This window comes from Vigna umbellata, chromosome 3 (genome assembly GCF_029865625.1).
Source record: "Vigna umbellata cultivar VRB3 chromosome 3, Vumbellata_1.0, whole genome shotgun sequence".
NCBI classification, from domain to species: domain Eukaryota; kingdom Viridiplantae; phylum Streptophyta; class Magnoliopsida; order Fabales; family Fabaceae; genus Vigna; species Vigna umbellata.
The window spans coordinates 20,999,116-21,019,093 of record NC_142167.1 but is presented as its reverse complement, the minus strand read 5'-3'; the positions used below and the strand labels follow the sequence as shown (position 1 = coordinate 21,019,093).

General features: G+C 30.9%; 3 protein-coding genes across 8 annotated transcripts; all 3 read right to left on the bottom strand.

The window, feature by feature from the left end:
• Positions 1-1,851: 1,851 nt before the first annotated feature.
• LOC148201881 (serine carboxypeptidase-like 35) lies at positions 1,852-4,562 on the bottom strand. 3 transcript variants are annotated; one of them, XR_015785000.1, is made up of 10 exons: positions 4,390-4,562; positions 4,095-4,286; positions 3,870-3,974; positions 3,592-3,780; positions 3,429-3,508; positions 3,043-3,324; positions 2,801-2,940; positions 2,621-2,713; positions 2,271-2,520; positions 2,045-2,182 (listed from the first exon to the last, which is right to left on the bottom strand). XR_015785000.1 is itself a non-coding variant. In XM_088109794.1 (9 exons), exons 1-9 carry the CDS (start codon positions 4,463-4,465, stop codon positions 1,924-1,926), a joined length of 1,350 nt encoding a protein of 449 aa, XP_087965920.1. In that variant the 5' UTR covers positions 4,466-4,559; the 3' UTR covers positions 1,852-1,923. The 3 variants fall into 3 exon arrangements, 2 of the variants coding, with proteins under 2 accessions (XP_087965920.1, XP_087965919.1); XM_088109794.1 differs by lacking the exon at positions 2,271-2,520 and having other exon boundaries at positions 1,852-2,182; positions 3,658-3,780; positions 4,390-4,559; XM_088109793.1 differs by lacking the exon at positions 2,271-2,520 and having other exon boundaries at positions 1,852-2,182; positions 4,390-4,558.
• A 4,272-nt stretch (positions 4,563-8,834) lies between these two features.
• LOC148201880 (WD repeat-containing protein 55-like) lies at positions 8,835-11,539 on the bottom strand. 2 transcript variants are annotated; one of them, XM_088109795.1, is made up of 10 exons: positions 11,384-11,539; positions 10,992-11,093; positions 10,849-10,881; positions 10,618-10,682; positions 10,434-10,521; positions 10,254-10,326; positions 9,623-9,729; positions 9,493-9,535; positions 9,339-9,395; positions 8,835-9,026 (listed from the first exon to the last, which is right to left on the bottom strand). In XM_088109795.1, exons 2-10 carry the CDS (start codon positions 11,084-11,086, stop codon positions 8,988-8,990), a joined length of 600 nt encoding a protein of 199 aa, XP_087965921.1. In that variant the 5' UTR covers positions 11,087-11,093; positions 11,384-11,539; the 3' UTR covers positions 8,835-8,987. The 2 variants fall into 2 exon arrangements, with proteins under 2 accessions (XP_087965921.1, XP_087965922.1); XM_088109796.1 differs by lacking the exon at positions 11,384-11,539 and adding an exon at positions 11,207-11,360.
• Positions 11,540-13,591: 2,052 nt separating this feature from the next.
• Positions 13,592-17,730, bottom strand: LOC148201879 (uncharacterized). 3 transcript variants are annotated; one of them, XM_088108215.1, is made up of 6 exons: positions 17,581-17,676; positions 17,293-17,480; positions 17,049-17,140; positions 16,716-16,810; positions 15,288-15,532; positions 13,592-15,048 (listed from the first exon to the last, which is right to left on the bottom strand). In XM_088108215.1, the coding sequence occupies exons 3-6, from the start codon at positions 17,076-17,078 to the stop codon at positions 14,252-14,254; spliced, it is 1,167 nt and encodes a 388-aa protein (XP_087964341.1). In that variant the 5' UTR covers positions 17,079-17,140; positions 17,293-17,480; positions 17,581-17,676; the 3' UTR covers positions 13,592-14,251. The 3 variants fall into 3 exon arrangements, with proteins under 3 accessions (XP_087964341.1, XP_087964340.1, XP_087964342.1); XM_088108214.1 differs by lacking the exon at positions 17,293-17,480 and having other exon boundaries at positions 17,581-17,730; XM_088108216.1 differs by lacking the exons at positions 17,293-17,480; positions 17,581-17,676 and having other exon boundaries at positions 15,288-15,546; positions 17,049-17,094.
• Between the last annotated feature and the right edge of the window lie 2,248 nt (positions 17,731-19,978).

Here is a 19,978-nt window from a genome sequence, read left to right as displayed (position 1 = left end):
TAATAGAGCTGTCGAAATGGGTCACAACCCGCGGGCCAACTCGACCCACCACAGGTTTGAGTCGGGTTGGATTTGAAAAAATTACATTTTTTTATGCGGGTCAGATTTAAACCCGGCTCATGCAGGTTGAATCTGTGGTGGGCCGGGTTGGCCCACCAACCCACCTACCTAATTTTATTTTATTAAAATTTAATTTTAATTTTATAAAAAATATTTATTATTATTTTTTTGCTTGAAAATTTTTTTTAAGTTTCTTATTTTCAAAATTAATTAAATACCCATGGGAGTGAATTTTATTTAAATTTGAATTATAAAATTATTATAATTTTTTTTATTAAAAAAAATGTAATTAAGTGAGCTAGTGAGCTAACTCATTTATCCACCAAGGGTGGGTCGGACCGGGTTTGAATTTTTCTGGCTCGCTAATAAATGAGTTGGGTTGGGTTGACTCACTTTGTGACCAACCCGTAGTGGATCGGGCCGGGTCGGGTCGGATGACCCGTTTTGACAGTTCTAGTTATTGATTTATTTTATAATTTACTGCAATAATTTTTTTAAATATTAATTACTAATTAAATATAAACATTAAAATTATTATTGTTGTTATTATTATTTATGAATTTCTTATTAATTTTATTGGATCAAATTAATTATTTATGAACCGTTGTTATCTATTTCATATAGGTCAAATCAATTATTTTACTCGCTTATTTAGTGAGAAATAGTTTTAAACTATCATCGTTATTGGAGAATTCGGAAGCTCTAATTTTAAAATATAAGACTTTCGACATTTCACAGTTTTGTTGGATTCATCTTTTAAAAATTAATTTGTAGAAACTTAAAATTAATACTTGGTAGATCATAATTAAAATTCAATTTACTTCATAATTATTCAAACTCCTATAAATTATTTGTTATTATTGTAATAAAACTACTATTTAAAGCATGCATTTTATTTATTTTTTCACGAAAATTCATTGACATGTACAAACAAAAAAGGTTCCTTTACTAACACATACACCCTGTTTAGAAATGCATCATTAATTAATTAATGAAAACATTTAATTAATTAATGAAAACATTAAATAATTAATTAATGAAAACATTTAACTATAATTAATGAAAACATTTAATTAATTAATGAAAACATTTAATTAATTAATGAAAACATTAATTAATTATTTAATGATGGCTGCCAAACCACTGCCAAATTAATTGTTATAAAAGATGAATCCAGTAAAACTGTGAAATGTGGAAAGGCTGATATTTTGAAAGATGAATCACTTTTTTCATGGTTTTCTAAATGCATGATACTTAATTTTTCTTTAGTATTTTCGGAAATTAATGCTTTTGAATTTGCATGATGAGACCCAAAGCAAGAGCCTGTAATTAAATTTCTACAATAACATTAATATTTAATTATTTAACTCAAAACATTAAAACGGAATCTTGTTTAAAAAATTGCTTCTGAAATGTCGAAAACTCACTACAAAAAATTAGTTTAAACAGCGTGTAATTGTTTAATTATTCACGGTTTATCATAAAAAAAATAAGAGTTTAATTAATTGTCTTAAAGTTATTAACATTTTATCATTTATTTGTAAGTTACGATTTTTAAATTATTAAACTTTCAATCCACACATTTCAAACTCAATTTTTAAATCATTAAAACTTCAAATTTAATAAACTAACCATTTAAAAACATTCGATTTTTTTTTCTTTCGTAAAATAATTCTCCTTTCCCTTTCATATTCTTGTTTCATTTCATATATGTATATATATTTTAATTATAGCAGTAACTATTGATTATTAACTTTCTAATAATAGACTGAGACATGTAAAAAACATATATATTCTGTAAAATGACAATTTCTCTTGGATGTGAATAAATGTAAAAAGATGACAATTTACAGATGGAATGAATCAGAAGGTAGAAGAAGGAAGCGATTGACCAGAAAGGAAATGGTAGAAGAGAGAAAGAGCTTCTCGTGGTTTATAAATTGGAGCTTGATGACCAGCACCTCTAATGGAGGCAAAAGTGAGACCACCCTCGTACTCCTCTACCCATCCTCCAACTTCTCTTCCTTCAAACCAAGCTCTCCATTCTCTTGTCACATTCACTTTCAGCTCTTCCAAACTGTATCTCGTTGATAACCATGGAACTCTACCATCACTGTCTCCACTGCATTTATTTATATCTATGTTAAAATATCTGATAAAGATCTTTTACATTACCGATATCGTCACCGTACATTACCGATCGTCCTTACCGATTGTCATCACTGATCGGCTCTACTCGGACGATCGGCTGTATGATTGAGATCTTTTACATTACCGATTGTTCTTACCGATCGTCACCACTAATCGGCTCTACTCTCGGACGATCGGTTGTACCGATCGACAGGTTCTGTTGACTTCTCGCTACTGTTCCTGTTGTCTTTTCACTGCCGATCGTCTCTACTCTCGGACGATCAGTCGTACCGATCGACAGGTTCAGTTGTCTTCTCACCACCGATCGTCCTAAAGTAGAGACGATCGGTAATGTAAAAGATCTCTATCAATATCATCGTCAAACTTCTTCAAATATACTATATATGCAAGTAATTATAAGTATATATACCTGTACATCCAAATGCGTAAACCAGCATGTAGTAGTTTCTGAATCACTGGAAGAACTGTGCTTGGCGAATCATTCCATTTTTTAATTTTAGTGCTTCATCACAAAATAAATATTACTGTGTTAATTTAATCAGTTAAAAATAAACAGTTAAATACATATATTATACATGAAAATCAGTACCTGCATATCGTGTAGGGATCAAACATGTCAGGGAGGTATGCATGAATGGCCTTCTGGACATCCTTCCTGTTGAAATACTTCTCCACGTCGTTAGCTTTACATGGATCGTAAGCCATTGTCGGAATCATATTCCGGAGGTCCTAAAATGCATCACAAAATAATTTATTTTTTTCCATTATTTAATACAGGTGTATTATTAATTAACAAAATAGTGAGTTTTAAATCAGACAAATTATACTTACAAATTCTGAGACAGCATACGGGATACCATCAAACATACTTGAAACTGGTCTTTCATAGTCCAACAGACAGACAGGAGAGTAAATACTAAATACATCTATGTCAGAATAGGCCTTTACGAATTTGGCCACGATCCAACTACATTCCTTTGTATTGTTTTTTGTCATGAAATCACATTTCTCTCTTATGCCATCATATACTTGCTTTGAAATTATGGCATGATAGAAAGCAAAATCAAATATGCCTTTCAAGTCTGTCACATCGTTAATCACAGGGTTTCCCATCTGTATTTTATGTCGCACCAAATTCATCGTTAAATTTAATGAAAAAGGTATTTCATTTTTTGAGTATATCAGTTTAAACCGTACAACATTGTTTCGTAAATTACCATGAATCCCTTAAGATTTATGTAAGGGCCATTTTTGTTCCCTTCATGTATAACCTCAGCCAACTGTGGAGCATAATGTCCTGTTATTTCAAACACATGTAAAAGATTTCTTCAATAAAAGTAGTTAGTAAATTATTGATTAAATATAGATATCAGAAAGTACCTCCATAGCTCTCTCCTACGATATAAAATTCATGGGATTTGAATCTTGGAAATCTCTTAAACCAACCAAGCAAGAAGGCATAGTTATCAAGAGCAACCACTTGATCACCGAGCTTGCTTAAGTCATCGGAATTATTAGTGTAAGAAAAACCCACACTAATCGGTGATTCCAAGAATATGATATTGGCAACTGTAAAATTGAAACAACAGAGTCCAAAACAATCAGTTAAGCAAATAAATATTTAAAATTTAAAACAATCGTAAAATAATTTTGTATACCTCTGTTCCAGGAGAATTTGTTGAAGGTAATACGCTGATGGTCGTCTACACGAAATGGACCAATCTCTTGTGCTGCTCCAAAAGCAACAGACGAACAACCAGGTCCTACAAAAAGATTAATTTATCATTAACGATAAGTTTTGCTCTTAACAAGAAACACACTAAAATATTAAGATAAAAGAAATTGTATAACTTAAAATGAATGAAAGATTGGTCAAGACATACCTCCAGTTAGCCAAAGCACGAGAGGTTTATGCGATGAAGCCTCTTGAGCTTCGAAGAACCAGTAAAATAGTGCTTTCTTTTCTTCTCGTCTTAACTTCACGTAACCAGCATAGTGATTGAAGTTTACTACTGGTTGTCCAGGTAAATCTGTCACTTTATCGTCCTCCATTCGTCTCTCACCGGCTGAATACGCTGTTAAGGAGGAAGACGACGAGTAAGATTTTAAAAGTTATTGTGATTGAGCAGAGGGAAACCCTACTGTTATAAGAGATAAGAGATGAAGACGAAACATCACCTTGCTCGAAAACAGAGAATTGAGCTGAAAAAATAGTCCCAGACAAAACAGCAATATAGAACCACAAAAAAGCCATTACAGAGTTGTGTGAGATGGAAAGGGACAACTTAGAGTTTTCGTTGTAAAAATGGAATAGATCTCTGTGCGTTGTTTAGGTTTTTGGCATAAAGTACCTTTCAATTTTAGCAAACTGAGACAAAAAGAACACAAAACTTTATTAAAATAATGACCTCACTTTATTATTATTATTATTATTAATAACAGTAATGATAATAATATTAATAATGAAAAAATTATTATAATAATATTAATAAAAATAAAATCCGAATTTTTCTCTTTTGTATGATTTTATTTTTCTTAATCAAATTAAATAGTAAAAGTTAAACACAAACATAGTTATTCCAGAATCTCTTCCTAAAAACTACGAATGAGAGAATGCGGTAATGGCAGTAAGGTGAGCCCACACCGAGCAAAGTGAATTCTTCTTTCGTTGGTACTTAAATAAAAATAGAAAAAGGAAATAAAGCAACTTTTTACTTTGTTTACCACAAAACTGGTAACATAAACTTTCAGAGCACCATTGCATGATTACACGATTTTTCTATTCGGTCAAAAATTACTACATTTTCATAAAATAATTCACTTTAAAAAGCCATAAAACTGGTAACATAAAACTGCATTTTCATAAACCTCACTTGTTCAACTTCTTCCGTGACTCACAACACAACACTGCAATGTCTCTTTTTTGGTTGAGCTTCTGTTTTGCTGGGATCCTTTTCTCAGCTGAACTTTGTGTTTCCCAACAAGGTGATTCTTCTTCTTCTTCTTCTCTTCTCTCTTTTGTCATTCTTCTTCTTCTCTCTTTCAGAATGTTAGTAAAAGACGAGCCTTTTCATTTCCTACAGAATCAGTAAGAGTGGAGAGTGATCCACCGCCAGATTGCAATGGATTGAAATGCAGTTTTGGAACTCAGTTTTGTACAATATGCTGCAATGGACAAGGATCTAAACAGGGTGTATGTGTCAGGAAAGGAACCTTTTTTGTTTGTCATTGTCAATGAATTTTCGTCAAAAAATAAATAAAATGCATCCTTTAAATACTAGTTTTATTACAATAACAAAGGTTTGAATAATCAGGCTTTGATGGCTAGTACCATGCAAGTCATATAAGTTGACACAGTTGAACTCGGGTTCAGTTCTAACAGTCTTAATTATTTTACCAAACTGATTCTTAATCTTAACAATAAAATTTTGTAATAAGCCTCTAGTTTGGCCCATATTGTTCATAAAAAATATCCATGTAGGTCGACTATAATCATCAACAATAGTAAGAAAATATTTATGTCCATGAATAGAAGAAACAAAAAGAGGACCCCATATATCACAGTGAATCATTTCAAAACATTCCGCAGATAAGGAATTACTTATAGGAAAAGGCGATTTATGTTGCTTAGCATAGTGGCAAACATCACAAACAGTATTAGCATTCATTTGTACATAGGGAAAATGTTCACAAATCTGTTTGACAACCTTGTGTCCAGGATGGCCTAATCTATAGTGCCATAGATTTACATCAATATGTTTGTAGGTAGTAGAGACCCTTGTAAGAGTTAGCACACCCAATCATCTTCAATGTAGAGTTCTCCCTTATCTAGCAAACATCAGAAGAAAAAATTAGGCTACAATTCAAGTCTCTTATAAGACTTTGAACATAGATTAAATTGAAAGAGAAATCAGGGATATAAAGCACATTAAAAATCACAAAGTCTCTAGAAAATTGAATAGTTCCTGCATGTTTGGCAGTAATAACAGAGTTATTAGGCAATTTAACAGTAATGGGCTTAATCTTATAGAAGGTGACAAAATTCCCTTTCTCATGGGTCACATGATCAGTGGCCCCAGTGTCAATAATCCAAGAAAGAGTACCTGGTTTGTCCTCCTTGTCATTCCTCTGCATCTGATTGATCTTATGTGTAGGCTCATCAGCTTTCTCAATCATTTTGAGAAGTTTTTCAATTTGCTCTGAGGTGAGTTTGTTGAAAGTAGTGCTGGTGTCTCCCTGATGGGTATTTTCTGGTCCAGAACTGCCTTGGCAGACATTAGTAGAGTTTCAGTCACTTCTTTTCTCTTGATTGCTATCATTCTTTTTGTACCAAGGTGGAAAATCGTGCTTGGAGTAGCACTCATCCACAATGTGATTCATCTTGTTGCAGTAAGAACACTGTTTTCCATAATTAGGATTCTTTCCTCTGCCTCTTCCCAGACCATGTGACCCAACACCACGACCTTGATTTTTCCAGGTCTGGTCTGCTTTCCAATTGTTGTTCCTGTTAGCAACATTGGCTAGGACTCTACTGGTTTCAGTAGAGTGATTATGGCTTGCAGTGCCAGATTCAGACCTTTCTTGTCTCTCTTGTTGCATAACGAGAGAGAAAACACGATTGATGTTTGACAGGGGTTCCATCAATAGAATCTGGGTCAGGACAGTATTATAGGTGTCATTTAACCCTTTTAAAAAGCATATAACATGCTCTACTTCTCTGTATTTCAGAGAAGTTCTTGAGAGTTCACAGCTGCAAGGGATTTCACAGGTACAGTTGGGTATGGGCCTAAGAGATTCCAATTCTTCCCAGAGGATTTTTAAGTCAGTAAAGAATTGATTAACAGTTCTTTCCCCTTGTTTGATTGAATGAATGTCTTGGAGAAGGTCAGAGATTTTAAAATAGTCACCTTTAGAAAATCTCTCCTTTAGCTCATCCCACAATTCTTTGGCTTCTTCAACATATATTACACTTTTTGCAATTTCTAGAGAAAGTGTTTTTATAATCCATGAGTACCATCATGTTGCATCTTTCCCATGCATCAAACAAAGCTTCATTTTTCTTGGGTTTCTTGATAGACCCATCAATAAAGTTGATCTTGTTTTTGGATAGGAGTGCTCTTCTCATGCTTCTGCTCCAATAAGAGTAATTAGTCTCACCCAGGACTTGAGAGATGAGGGTTAATTCTGGATTCTCCCCAGGGTGTAAGTAGAAAGGGCTGGCGAGGTTGGTAGACTGGTCTGTGATATCCATGGTAGAAGGAAGCAAGAATCATCAAAGAACAGAACCTGGGCAGCGGAAGTAAAGTGGGTATGGTTTATGCTCTTTATACCATAAAGAAAACTTGCCGCACTGAAAAGAATAGGCCCAATGGCCTTTAATCCAAAACGCAGCCTTTGAACCCAAAACACGAAACTTAACTTTCACTATAAGCCTCCTTTAGATCAGATGGTAAGTGGGTGATAAGACAGAAAGGCTCGAGTGAGAGAAAAGAAAAGTTCGAGGGCTTCCATGGAGATCCTGCGTCGGAGCAAAAGGTTGTCTTCACCGGAGATGAAAGAGGAAAGAAAACCGAAGAGAAGGAGAAGAAAAGAACGGTTAAGAGGTTAGTGAAAGAGTTCCTGATTTGCTTTAGAGAAAATGTATATCTGATATTATTGCTTGAATGTGTGTAAAAATTACAACAGTTTGTGAATGGAAAAACTCTATTTATAGAGTTCCAAAGAGAAAGGGATAAAAACAGAAACTGGAATAAAAACATAAACTAGCCTACAAAAAAATAACACGATTACTGTTTTTGGACAATAATCCACCGAATCAATAATTTTTAATATCATAGGTTGGGGTCTTCCACAAATAATTCTGATTACTTAAACAAGCTCGATGATCAAGTGATTTTCTTGATAAATATACTAAAAAAACAAAATACATTTTTGCATGAGATGGAAAATCATAGAAGGTTTCGTGAAAACAAATTGCATTGGCAAGAATTTGTAAAATTAAGCTGATAGAAATGGTTGGATAGTACAAAATTAATTGAAGTACTACATGATGAATGTAAAGCCTAATATGGAAATGTTCCTCTTTTGATGTATTAGTTTTTTGGTGTGCCCCAGTTCATATTGTCTTTGAATTGTGCTTTTTGAAATTGAAAAAAGCTAGCTAGAATAGGAAAGCACAAAAAGCCTGGAAGCAAAGGTTGAAGACAAAGCTTTTACCAGAAAAGGCAATGTTTGATTCCAAATTTATAAGATGGTTTGGTGCATGAAACTTGCACTGACTAATGTCTGGTCAGAAAAATTTCATTATACAGTTTTCTTATGCTGTCAATAGAGACATGTCCATCCTACAAACCACACCACCCAATTTCATAATTCATCAAATTCAATTTCATTATACAGTTTTCATTGTCATACAATTTTTTTTATCTTAATCCTTGAATATATTCATTGTTAAAGAGTAAAACCATAGCTTACATTTTATTCTATTTTCGTGTATACTAATATTCATTCAGTGATAAATTAATTTTTTGGTAAGACCTGGTTGTTTGTCTGTTGCTTTTGGAGCAGCATAATTCATGTAAATGACCGTATTACGTTCAATAAATTCTCTTAAAATAGAGGTATACAATATTATTATACCATTATTATTAATTTTAAATATTTATTTGCTTAATCGATTGTTTTGGATCCTTGTCCATTGCAGCATATGGTACAAAACTCAGTTCCAAGACTGCATCTCAATCCATTACAATCTGGTGGTGGATCACTGTCCACTCTCACTGATTCTGTAGGAAGTGGTTTTGCAGCAAACAGTCCTGAAAATAAAAAATATCATATTCTTATAACTACATTGATTTTTTCATTTTTTTTTTGCCTTTCAATATTAAATAAATACAAAACTATTAGTGTCGTCTTTTAAAATGCATACAGAAAAGAAAATTACAAAACAAAAGAAAGGTTCCTTTCATAAAACTTAAAAGGGTTAAATATGTTTTTAGTCCCTAAACTATTGGCCAAATTATAAAAGTGAAGATAGAAATAACAAAAATGCTTTTCCAGAAATATTTAAAAAGTTCCTATAAAAGCATAAGAATTCACTGCAAATTCATGGACTTTGACTTTAATACCTTCATTAAAACAACAGACAGCAACTCATCTTCAGAAAATTCGGATCGAGTTTGTACCTTTCAATAAATCATGAATGGGTGGTTAAAAATCATGAAATAAGTAGAGAGAACATATGCTTTAAGAGGAACCAGAAAATACAGATATTCAACTTACTGTATTTCTTCGAAGATTGCAAACAGACAGAGTCCCGTCTCCGCTAAAAAAACAGGAAATTTATGGAAAATAAGAATTTACACTATATCCATTGATATTTTAGGGCAGGTGAGCTACATGAATTTACTACCTTGTTGTCAACAGTTTCATTGCATCAGAAGCAAAAGTCATGTCTGAAATGTAATCTTCATGGGCATCAAAAGAATTGCAGCAAGAGCGTTCTCTGGTATCCCAAACCTACAACAAAGAAGAGCAGATGAAACACGTTGAGAAAGCACCAACAGTCTGACCTTCCCATAACTCTACAAGATCAAAATTGCAACTATCTTCAGAAAAGTACAGGGTGATTTTAAGCAGAATAGCACTGAAAATAACATAAAGTTAAAAATATACATGTATAAAATAAAATAATCAATGATACAATATTCAAATAATGAATGCTATTGGGGGGTGGCTGCAGAAAGAAAGGGATTATAGTCAAACGGATTTGCTAGTAGTGATCATTGACCTGGTATTTTCTGTGCTTGCTATGAGCATAGGGCTTTCAAAATTAGTCGAGCACACCTAATTAAGGTTTATCAATTTAAGAGCTCAGCAAAGATTGTTAAATTTTAAAACAAGAGATCAATCCATTGCTGCCATCCACTATCTTAGAAATGGCTGAATATCTATGTAAAATATTATTAATGCATACCACAAAATAATCTGGAATTCAAATAAAATACAAATTCTGAGAATTTGAAATAAGAACAAAAATGTACCTTTATACAACCCTCATCGTCTCCTGAGGCAACAGTTGACTCGGTCAAGTTTATCAATCTATTTACTGCAGCCCTATATCACAACAAAAGCCAAATAAAAATTCTAAAGCAATGAGGATGCTAGTGATTATCCCGTTACCCAAATCACAACAAATCAGTAACTGCAGTAAATCTACTCACTCGTGAGCATTATCAATACGGGTAATTGTAGATCCGGTCTCCACATCCGTAGCCAGTATAGAGCAATCTGGAGAACCCGTCAACAGCACTAAAAGAGAAACATGACCATAAACATTTTAAACTCAAACGCATGCAAGTAAGATCATCAGAAGTTATACACAATATCGAAAATAATGTGCATTACCACGTCCACCATTGATGAATCGAGAAGCCCTGCAAGACTCTGTGTGCGCATGAACTTCCAATTGCCTGAAAGAATAATTAGTAAAATAATTAATAATTGCAACAGAGGACTACATATTACCAACAACTATCTCCTAACAGCAAACGGCACACAGAAAACAAATAAAGTCAACATGTATGCGAGTTTACAAGTATCAAACAAGTATAAAAACAAAAGGTTCACAGTCTATACCTCACAGGGACACTATCAGGGCTATAACGGTATCTGCAGCACACATATTCAATGTAATAATTATCATAAATGCCAAAAAGGTATAAATAATTAAAAAACTGTATTAGCTATGAAAGCTGCAGCTCTAATCCAAAGCAACGTACAGATGAAGGTCCCCGTTAATTAGACCCGTGGCGACAAGGTTATCTGACGGATGAAAATCAACGTCAAATGCAAGTTTCCCCAAATTTATCTCCATCCTTCACCTGTTTAGCAATGCAAAGTAGAATAGGAAAAAAGATCAAGCAGGCTGGGAAGATAGGATCTCAGAAACTTGAGATCGTCTAAAGAAAATACAAAACAAAAAATTCAGCTTTACCTCTTGCAAGAATATTCACACACAAAAATAAAATGAATTTCGTAATCGGTGAAATTGGTTTTAGTGATAGAAGAATTTGTTAAAAGGATGGACGATAGTAGAGGTTGGGGCAATGCATATGAAAACTGGAAAGTAAACAACAATGGAAAAGAGTATTTAGAGCTGTGAAGAACATACCTTAAAGAGCGCAGAGACACTGGTGAAGTGGCGGAAGAAAAACAAAACGAAGTATCAATCTTCAAGAGGAATTTTAGGGTTTAGGGATAATTAGCTGGGACAGGTTTTTAGATAAATATTATAATAATTTAGAAAATAATTTGATTATATTATATTGCTATAATTAAGTTTCAATATTTTTAAAAAGTTTCATTACTTTTTATTTAAATTTTTAATAAAGAGTGTGCTCATTGATTGGTTTGATTTTTTATACTTTTTAATGAAATATCTGTTGTTTGATTGTATTGTCAAGTGTATTGAAATAACTATTCTTTTGCATTATATGTTTTTAGATGAAAAATAAATAAAAAAATTAAACTTTAGGTTCCTCTGAATTTAAGTATTTATAATTGAATTATTATTATAAATTCTTCATTAAAAAGTATTAAATTTTTGGATATTCTATGCAAAAAATTAATAAATACTAAAATATAAAAATTTACAAGAGTTTAAAATATAACATGTCATTATTTATATACGCTTAAGCAATGACAATATATAGAAGACAACATGACATTAACTGACATTAAAATAAAATTTTAGGGATTCAATTTAAAAATATACAAATTTTAGATACTCAAAGTCAAATGAATTCTTAAGAAAAAATCAATAAAATAATATCCAAATTTGGTATAAAGTTAAAACTAAATTAAGTATGTTAATATATATATATATATATATATATATATATATATATATATATATATATATATATATATATATATATATATATACTACCACACTCAATAATAATAATATATTATTTTAAACAATATTGACTTCTCATTCTTTAGTATACGTGTGACAATTTAGAAACAAAATATTTATTTTATAAGTTACATAAATAAAAATTTAAATACAAAATCAACCTAATATAATCCTTTATTTATAATGTATTATTATATATTAATATTAAGACATGTTATCAATTAAACATAACACATGATTTTATGTAAAATAAATTATTATGCATCATAATAAAGATATTAAAGGTGTTAAACTGACACTTTGCATTAAATTATAAACGAGTTAGTTATTTTTTTTAAGTAAAAAATTTTGTAACTCAATTCAATAATGAATTGATTCAGATTATTTATTTTTTTAATTTATTTTATATATTTATTATAACACAAAAGTTAACTCCATTTATTATTTTATAACAATACAAATTAGAATGTTTATTTATTTTATTAAATATCATTATAAAGATAATAATTAAAAATTAAAATGTCAAGCTATATAATTTAATAAACAAATAAAATAAACATTTAAATTATTCAAACATTATTGAAAATATTTTAGTATTTGAAATGATCGAATTATCAATCTACATAATTATCTTTGAGTTCAATTTAATCTTTATTCTAAAAAAATTGAATTTTTCTGACTTTACAACCCATATCATAATAAATTATATTTATTCACTTAATAAAACTCATCTTAACATCTCTAAATCATATTTTACCAAGCACAAAAATATGATTATAAGATATAATAATAAAAATTAAAACTCACTATTACATTAAATTTACACCTCATTTAACTTTACATGATGTGGACGACTTTTATAAAACAAAGACTACAAATATATATATTTGAAATTAAAATATATTCTAAAATAATTTAGAAATAAAATAGAAATTTAACCTAATATTTAAATATCTATATCGGCACTGTTTATCATATCCATATTTCTTGAATTTTTAGTGTTATATTTTCAAAATACATTTATTTTAATATACTAAATAAAATTGAATATACTTTAAAATATCAAATTTATGTTTTGAAGATACAGCATATACACAACACAAACTACTAAAGAATCAAAATTCCTAATTCTTACCTATATTTGGTTGTATCCATCAGTAACATAGTATATACAAAATATCTAAACTTATCAAGGTGTATGCATTGAAAAACAATTCTAAAACATACGTTCCAGAAAAGGTACACGATATTTCATCAAAACATTAAAACGATTGAACTCTTTTTATGGTATTTATAATAAGAATTTTTAAGAGAAACAGTTAACTTTTATAATAATTAATTCCTTTTCTCTGCGATATTAAAAAATGAGATAAAGATCAAGTTCCAACAAACTGGTTCGTGGCACAAAGTGACAAACTATTTAACTACTATCTGAATCCATCAAATTTAAAGAGAACTATAAATTCTAAAAAAAATATATATAAAATATTTAGTCATAGTAATTTTACATTTTCTAAATTTCCAAGGACTTTTACGTAATGGGAAAATTAGTATAGTTTTAGTTTTTTAGTTATTTTTTCACTTCTTTAAAATTTGACATTATTTTTTTTTTCCAACCTTTATTTTAAAATTGTTAAATATAAATAACATGCTAACATTGTATGATAAAGACTAGGCTTAAATGCTTACTTTGTCCTCGTGTTAAGAGGTGAATTTCTGTTTAGTATCCGATTTTAAAAATGAAGACATTGGGTCCCTATGTTATGAAAAATATATGAATAAAGTCTACAAAGAAATAACAAGTTCAACAAATCATCAAAGAAAAAGTTGAACAAGAGAGAGAACAAGCAGAAGAGAGAAGAGAAAAAGTACGGCCACATCAGCATGGACTTAACGCCGTTGCTGTCAACTTAACGGACATGACCTTATTTATACACTTTTCGTAACATAGGAACCCAATGTCTTCATTTTTAAAACCGGATACTAAACAGAAATTCACCTCTTAACATGAGGACGAAGGAAGCATTTAAGCCTAAAGACTAATACGCGTGACCAAAGATAGACACTTAACCTAAACCTAGGGCATCATTCTGAGATGATATCGAAAGGTGTTCTGTCTGATCATTGGCCACTTTCATCTTTCAGATTCATGTCCTCTTCTTCATCCACTGGAGCATACCATTCTGGCCACTGCTTAGAGTTGCTCAACCTGTAGTTCAAAAGGAGTTCTTCGTCTTGAAGAGTCCTAGTTGCTACCAGAACAACAGCTTTGAGGGTAGGAACATCTGATTCACTGTTTTTTGAAACTACAGATTTGAGCCAAGAGCTGCCAAATCTCTTCAGATTTACTTCTTCATTTCCAAATAATATGTTTGGTATGTAAATCCTCATGTGTTTTTCAGTCAATGGAAAGTCATAAGGGCAGATCATGACATTAGGAAGAATCCCTTTCGGAGGGTGGTTAGCAAAATGAGCCAAGGCTAATGGATTTCTACGCTCAACTACATCATCATCTATCTGGGAGCCTTCCAAAGGTTTACTCATTCTGTCCGAACCCTTATGAGCTCCTTCATTAACTAGTTTGTTTTCTAACATTTTTCTACCGTTGAATCGCTCTGGTCCATCACCGCCACAACCCCAAGGTTGGGCATCAATGACAGTCCCGTCATATCTTGTAATCAAGTACGAGTTCTGCTCATCAAGGTATCCAGGAATTTGATTATAGTAAGATGGGGAATAGATCACACCAGGATAAAAGGCTAGTACAGCACCAACATCAACTGCACCATCTAAAAATAGACCTTTGCCAGAATCCTTGTGAGGTATTAGAGAAGGTTTGACATTAAGTGTATAACCAAGTTGATCCTTTAACTTCTGAGAGACTTCAGATTGGCTTAATGGTCTTTGTTTAGAGGCAGCTGCCCACATCAATAACAAAAATGATAAACACGCAATGATTAGAGATTTCATAGCAATTTGAAAATGTGAATTAAAAAACTCAACAAGGTTTTTCTCCATGCCTTCATGGATCAATAGGAAAAGGAAATGACTGAGCAATGACAAAAATACTGCAAAATGACAAGTAAAATAAGGGGAAGATTAAAATTTAAAACAAAGATCAAATCACCGGGAATGTTATTAGTTGGGTCACACATACCTTTAGCAGAACTATGCCCACCACGGAGACGTGGACTGTTTGCTTGTTGAGATAATTCTAAGCGGCCATTCACCATCTTTTCTTTTGAAACAAGAATCTCGTTCATGCATGTGCAAAATGCTTTGATTTGAGAGTGAACATTTTCTTGTACTTGCCTCCGTTGATCGACAAAAGAGGCTTTACTAGCCATTTTAATAATCTCTTCCGCGTCTGCTTCATTAGCATTCTCCCCCAACAGTTTGTAGCTGGATATTTAAGTCTTTGCATGAGCAAAATATGTCAAAATGTTAAAAAGGAAAAACATCGCATAATATACAAACAAAATAAAAAATAATTGGAAACAAAATTATTTGAATCCATAAAACCAGAATTAGAAAATACTTTGCCCGTGAGATCTTACGATTGAAGATTTAAAATCTTAACGTTAAAGTTAACTTAATGCATTTTTTTCTATGTTTCTTTGCGTTTCTTTATTGTTTTATTAACAAGCTTTGGAGGAAACCTTACCCTTCCTCGTCTTCTTGTAGTTTCATTATATTTAATAGCATCAATATTACAGGTCTCTTCATGAGGATCAGTGACTTCAGTCTTGATAATCTTGTTCACAGGCAGATGTAAAACGTGGTTCTCACTTTTATTACACGCCAATTCCATTTTTTTTATATAGTATTATATAATGATAAGAAGAAATTGCTCAAAAGAGTCGATCGTTATCATATTTATTAATCAATAAAACCAATAACTGAAGGGGTGCCCAATGGTTACATGGATCTTCGTATTCAAACAAATGCATATCAATGGAATTTCTCATCAGAACAGAGACAGTTGATTATCTATAATCTATATCAGAAGTAGCATTGATGATCCTTCTTTGAATACAATGATTGAAGCTTAGAAAGTCAGAGTAATACCTTAAGCTGTCTCAAATTGGCTAGCCTAATGATAGAGAATGCGGCTGGATTTGGCAGCTCCAGTTTAGAGACATTGACTTTCAAACTCAAAGCCATCTCCATTCACTTCCAACTTCATAAGAGCCATTTTTTACCCAAACTACTAACCGAACTGAATATTAACAAATCTATTTGTCTGGCTTCAGCCACCTTTGATTATTAATAAGGTTGGGACACAAACACAGTCTATTTTGTCAAACCCTTCTTTCTAAGTAAATTACAAATATATTGTGGACTCTTTCTATCTCTCTTCTCCCATTTTCATCCAATCAACAGTAATAGTAGACTGAAAGACTCTAAGAAAACAACGGTGGAATGATAAAGAGAGTAGGAATTCTAAGTCTTAGTTTATAAATATATTAGCTCGTCCATGATACAAACATAAAGAGAAAAGTGTATATTACCATGATATAAACCAAATGAATGAATCTTCACAGTCAAAATTAATCAATAAACTTAGACAGTAGAAAGGACCAACCTTGTATAAAGAAACAAACAGTTAATGTCCGCTTCAAATTGTAGTTGTTGAGGATCCCTAGAAAATATGGGATTTTTTGTGAGGGTTCTCACAGCCTGGAGACAAATTAAAACCAAAATTGTTGTTATAGGTTTCACATGATGCTCCACATATGGAATAAGATATCATAGTTAACCATAACATAAGAACATATTTTGCTCCGAATGAATTTTGGTCACTCTTCGTTAAAGACGGCATGTCTTTGACGAGGGCAGTGAGATTAACACATAATTTAAATAATTTAGCAAAGTCAACCAAAAAGTAGTAATATTTCATACAAAAATTAGGAGATACCTCTTGAAATTTCTGAAATAAAAAAGCCATCAGTGATTTGGAGAGAAAGGTGCTAGCCTAACAAGATTTTTATGCCCACCAAATTTTAGAAGCTGGAAAAGAAGCGTAAGACAGAAAAAGAGATCAAATCAGTTGCAAAGTGACACACTGAAAACTAAACATGACAAAATAAATGAAGGAAGGAAGATCTCAAGCGGAGAAAATAAACTGAAATAATGTCAAAAAAATAAACAAACTATTATACCTGAGTGGCATTTCTACAAACACCTCCTAGTCAGCAAGCCTATAAACATTTCATTGCTTCCTTCCTAATCATTTCTCTTAGAATCAAAGAAAGATTTCGCTCACATCAAGGCAGCTTTACCCCAATGCAATACTAGAAAATTCATCTAACAATAATAATCACCATTTTGGTCGCTCTTCCCCCAAGTTCTAACAGAATATAGAACCGTGGCATTATCCAATTCAGGTTACTAAGACTACAGTTGGATTCAATTTACTATTCAAAGATGAGAAGAGTAAAAGAACAAACCTTTGAAAGCTAGGACGTCACCGAACAATCACCGCCGCCACGCCACCGGCCATGATGAAAAATGTAGTCAACACTTTTTTTTCATCTATAACCCGTAACAGTATATTAATCTATAAAGATGATGGACTTTTTTATATGTTTTCATTCTTATTTATTTTGTAACTTCACATTTAAATTAAACAATTTTAACATCTTTTACTTTTAAATTTTAATAAAAAAAATATTAAATATAATCACATAGCATTTTTTATCTTTTAACTTGGGCTTGGATAGTGATGATACACAATTTTATAATTTTCAGAAAGTTTAAATATATTAAGTTTGAATTTATTTTTTTAGTGTTTTGTTTAAATAGAAAAATTTTAAATTCATTAAATTTTATTTTTTTTTATCTAAATAAATAATTTTAATCATCATTAAATAAACAAAATGACGGATTTAAATTTAAAATGTTCTGATTGACATTTATTATAGAATAATCCATCAATAATATTAGATGAAAAAACTTATACAAACATCATTATTAGTCATAATCTAATATACAACTCTAATAGTATAAACTACAAAAAAACTTGAGAAATAATTTCTATCATCTTGATTAATATTGTTAGAAAATAACCTTAACTAAAATTACCATTTATTTATTGATGTTAATAAAAAAATATGTTTTACACATATAAAAAATATTTTTTATATTAAAATGAACACTAAGTAATATTAGTTAACAATAACCTTGATAATATTACTAAGTAAAATTAAAAATAACTTAATCAACTTTAACCTAAAAGTCTGTCATAAAAAATTATATTAAGTTGTATTATCTTCAATAATCTTTATAATATCTTAATACTAAGTAAATTTTCTTTCTGAATAAGATATTTCATCCTATACTTCCAACATTTGATATTGTATTTCCAACTTTTTAATTTATTTTAATCTTAATAAATATTTTTTTAGTTTTTTTCTTTTTTATTAAAGACTTTATTTCAAAATTCCGATTCATAAATATTTTTTGTCATAATAAATTTGAAATTTTCTTCATAAAAAGATTTTCACATAAAAAATTTGGAAAAAAGATTTCTTACATCCAACCTATTTTATTTTATTCTTCTCTCTCTTCATCTCAAATGTTTTATTTAATTTTTCTTAATTTTCTAGCCTCTTTATAAATTTGAACACGAGAAAAGGTTAACCTTGAGAGAGAAAAAATAAAAAAGGTAGTGACTATAGTGGCATAGAAGAGAAGGAAAAGCACACAGCAAAGGAAAACACACAAACATTTTTATATGATTAAAGTTTTGTTTTTATATGATTAAAGTTTTGTACTAAAGTTTTTCAAATATTGAGATATAAATTTTTCTTTTCCAAATCTGAAGGGTAGGAAATCTTTTTCTGAGTGAAAAATTTTCATGGAAAGAACTGGAAATGTCTCCTTAGTAAGTAAGGCTGTGATCAATTTTCCACAAAAAAAAAAGTTTTTTAATACTATTAAATAAGGAAACGAATAAAAAATATACTGAAATGAGAAATCCACTCCTTAATAATTCAATATATGTCACTCCTTAATAAATATTTTATTCTAACAATATAAATTTAAATAATGATTTGAAATCGTAATAAATAATAAAATGTTAATAATTTAATAGCAATTAATTAAACTCTATAATTAAACGCTATAAAAACTTACTGTTTAATTACAAAATCGTAACTTACATAATATTTTCTATCGGGTTTTGATACACGGTGAATAGTTAAACGCTATAAAAACTTATTTTTCTTAGTGAGTTTTCAACATTTCAAAAAACAATATTTTAAAACAAGATTAGATTGTGTTTTAACGTTTTAAGTTAAATTATTAAATATTAATTTTAATTGATACAATTAATGTTATTAATAGAGCTGTCGAAATGGGTCACAACCCGCGGGCCAACTCGACCCACCACAGGTTTGAGTCGGGTTGGATTTGAAAAAATTACATTTTTTTATGCGGGTCAGATTTAAACCCGGCTCATGCAGGTTGAATCTGTGGTGGGCCGGGTTGGCCCACCAACCCACCTACCTAATTTTATTTTATTAAAATTTAATTTTAATTTTATAAAAAATATTTATTATTATTTTTTTGCTTGAAAATTTTTTTTAAGTTTCTTATTTTCAAAATTAATTAAATACCCATGGGAGTGAATTTTATTTAAATTTGAATTATAAAATTATTATAATTTTTTTTATTAAAAAAAATGTAATTAAGTGAGCTAGTGAGCTAACTCATTTATCCACCAAGGGTGGGTCGGACCGGGTTTGAATTTTTCTGGCTCGCTAATAAATGAGTTGGGTTGGGTTGACTCACTTTGTGACCAACCCGTAGTGGATCGGGCCGGGTCGGGTCGGATGACCCGTTTTG

What these genes read in the sequence shown, in the direction of transcription:
- LOC148201881 (XM_088109793.1), bottom strand. Translation starts at nt 4,465, where the DNA reads ATGGCTTTTTTGTGGTTCTATATTGCTGTTTTGTCTGGGACTATTTTT. An exon ending in CAAATTCTCCTGGAACAGAG is followed by an intron (nt 3,781 to 3,869) that starts GTATACAAAATT and finishes TCAATTTTACAG; the next exon opens with TTGCCAATATCATATTCTTG. An exon ending in CGTATGCTGTCTCAGAATTT is followed by an intron (nt 2,941 to 3,042) that starts GTAAGTATAATT and finishes GATGCATTTTAG; the next exon opens with GACCTCCGGAATATGATTCC.
- LOC148201880 (XM_088109795.1), bottom strand. Translation starts at nt 11,086, where the DNA reads ATGGAGATAAATTTGGGGAAACTTGCATTTGACGTTGATTTTCATCCG. An exon ending in ATGAAACTGTTGACAACAAG is followed by an intron (nt 9,536 to 9,622) that starts GTAGTAAATTCA and finishes CTGTTTTTTTAG; the next exon opens with CGGAGACGGGACTCTGTCTG. An exon ending in TGTCTGTTGTTTTAATGAAG is followed by an intron (nt 9,027 to 9,338) that starts GTATTAAAGTCA and finishes TTTTATTTTCAG; the next exon opens with GACTGTTTGCTGCAAAACCA.
- LOC148201879 (XM_088108214.1), bottom strand. Translation starts at nt 17,078, where the DNA reads ATGGCTTTTTTATTTCAGAAATTTCAAGAG. An exon ending in TGTTTGTTTCTTTATACAAG is followed by an intron (nt 15,533 to 16,715) that starts GTTGGTCCTTTC and finishes TTAAATATCCAG; the next exon opens with CTACAAACTGTTGGGGGAGA. An exon ending in TGGGCATAGTTCTGCTAAAG is followed by an intron (nt 15,049 to 15,287) that starts GTATGTGTGACC and finishes TGATGTGGGCAG; the next exon opens with CTGCCTCTAAACAAAGACCA.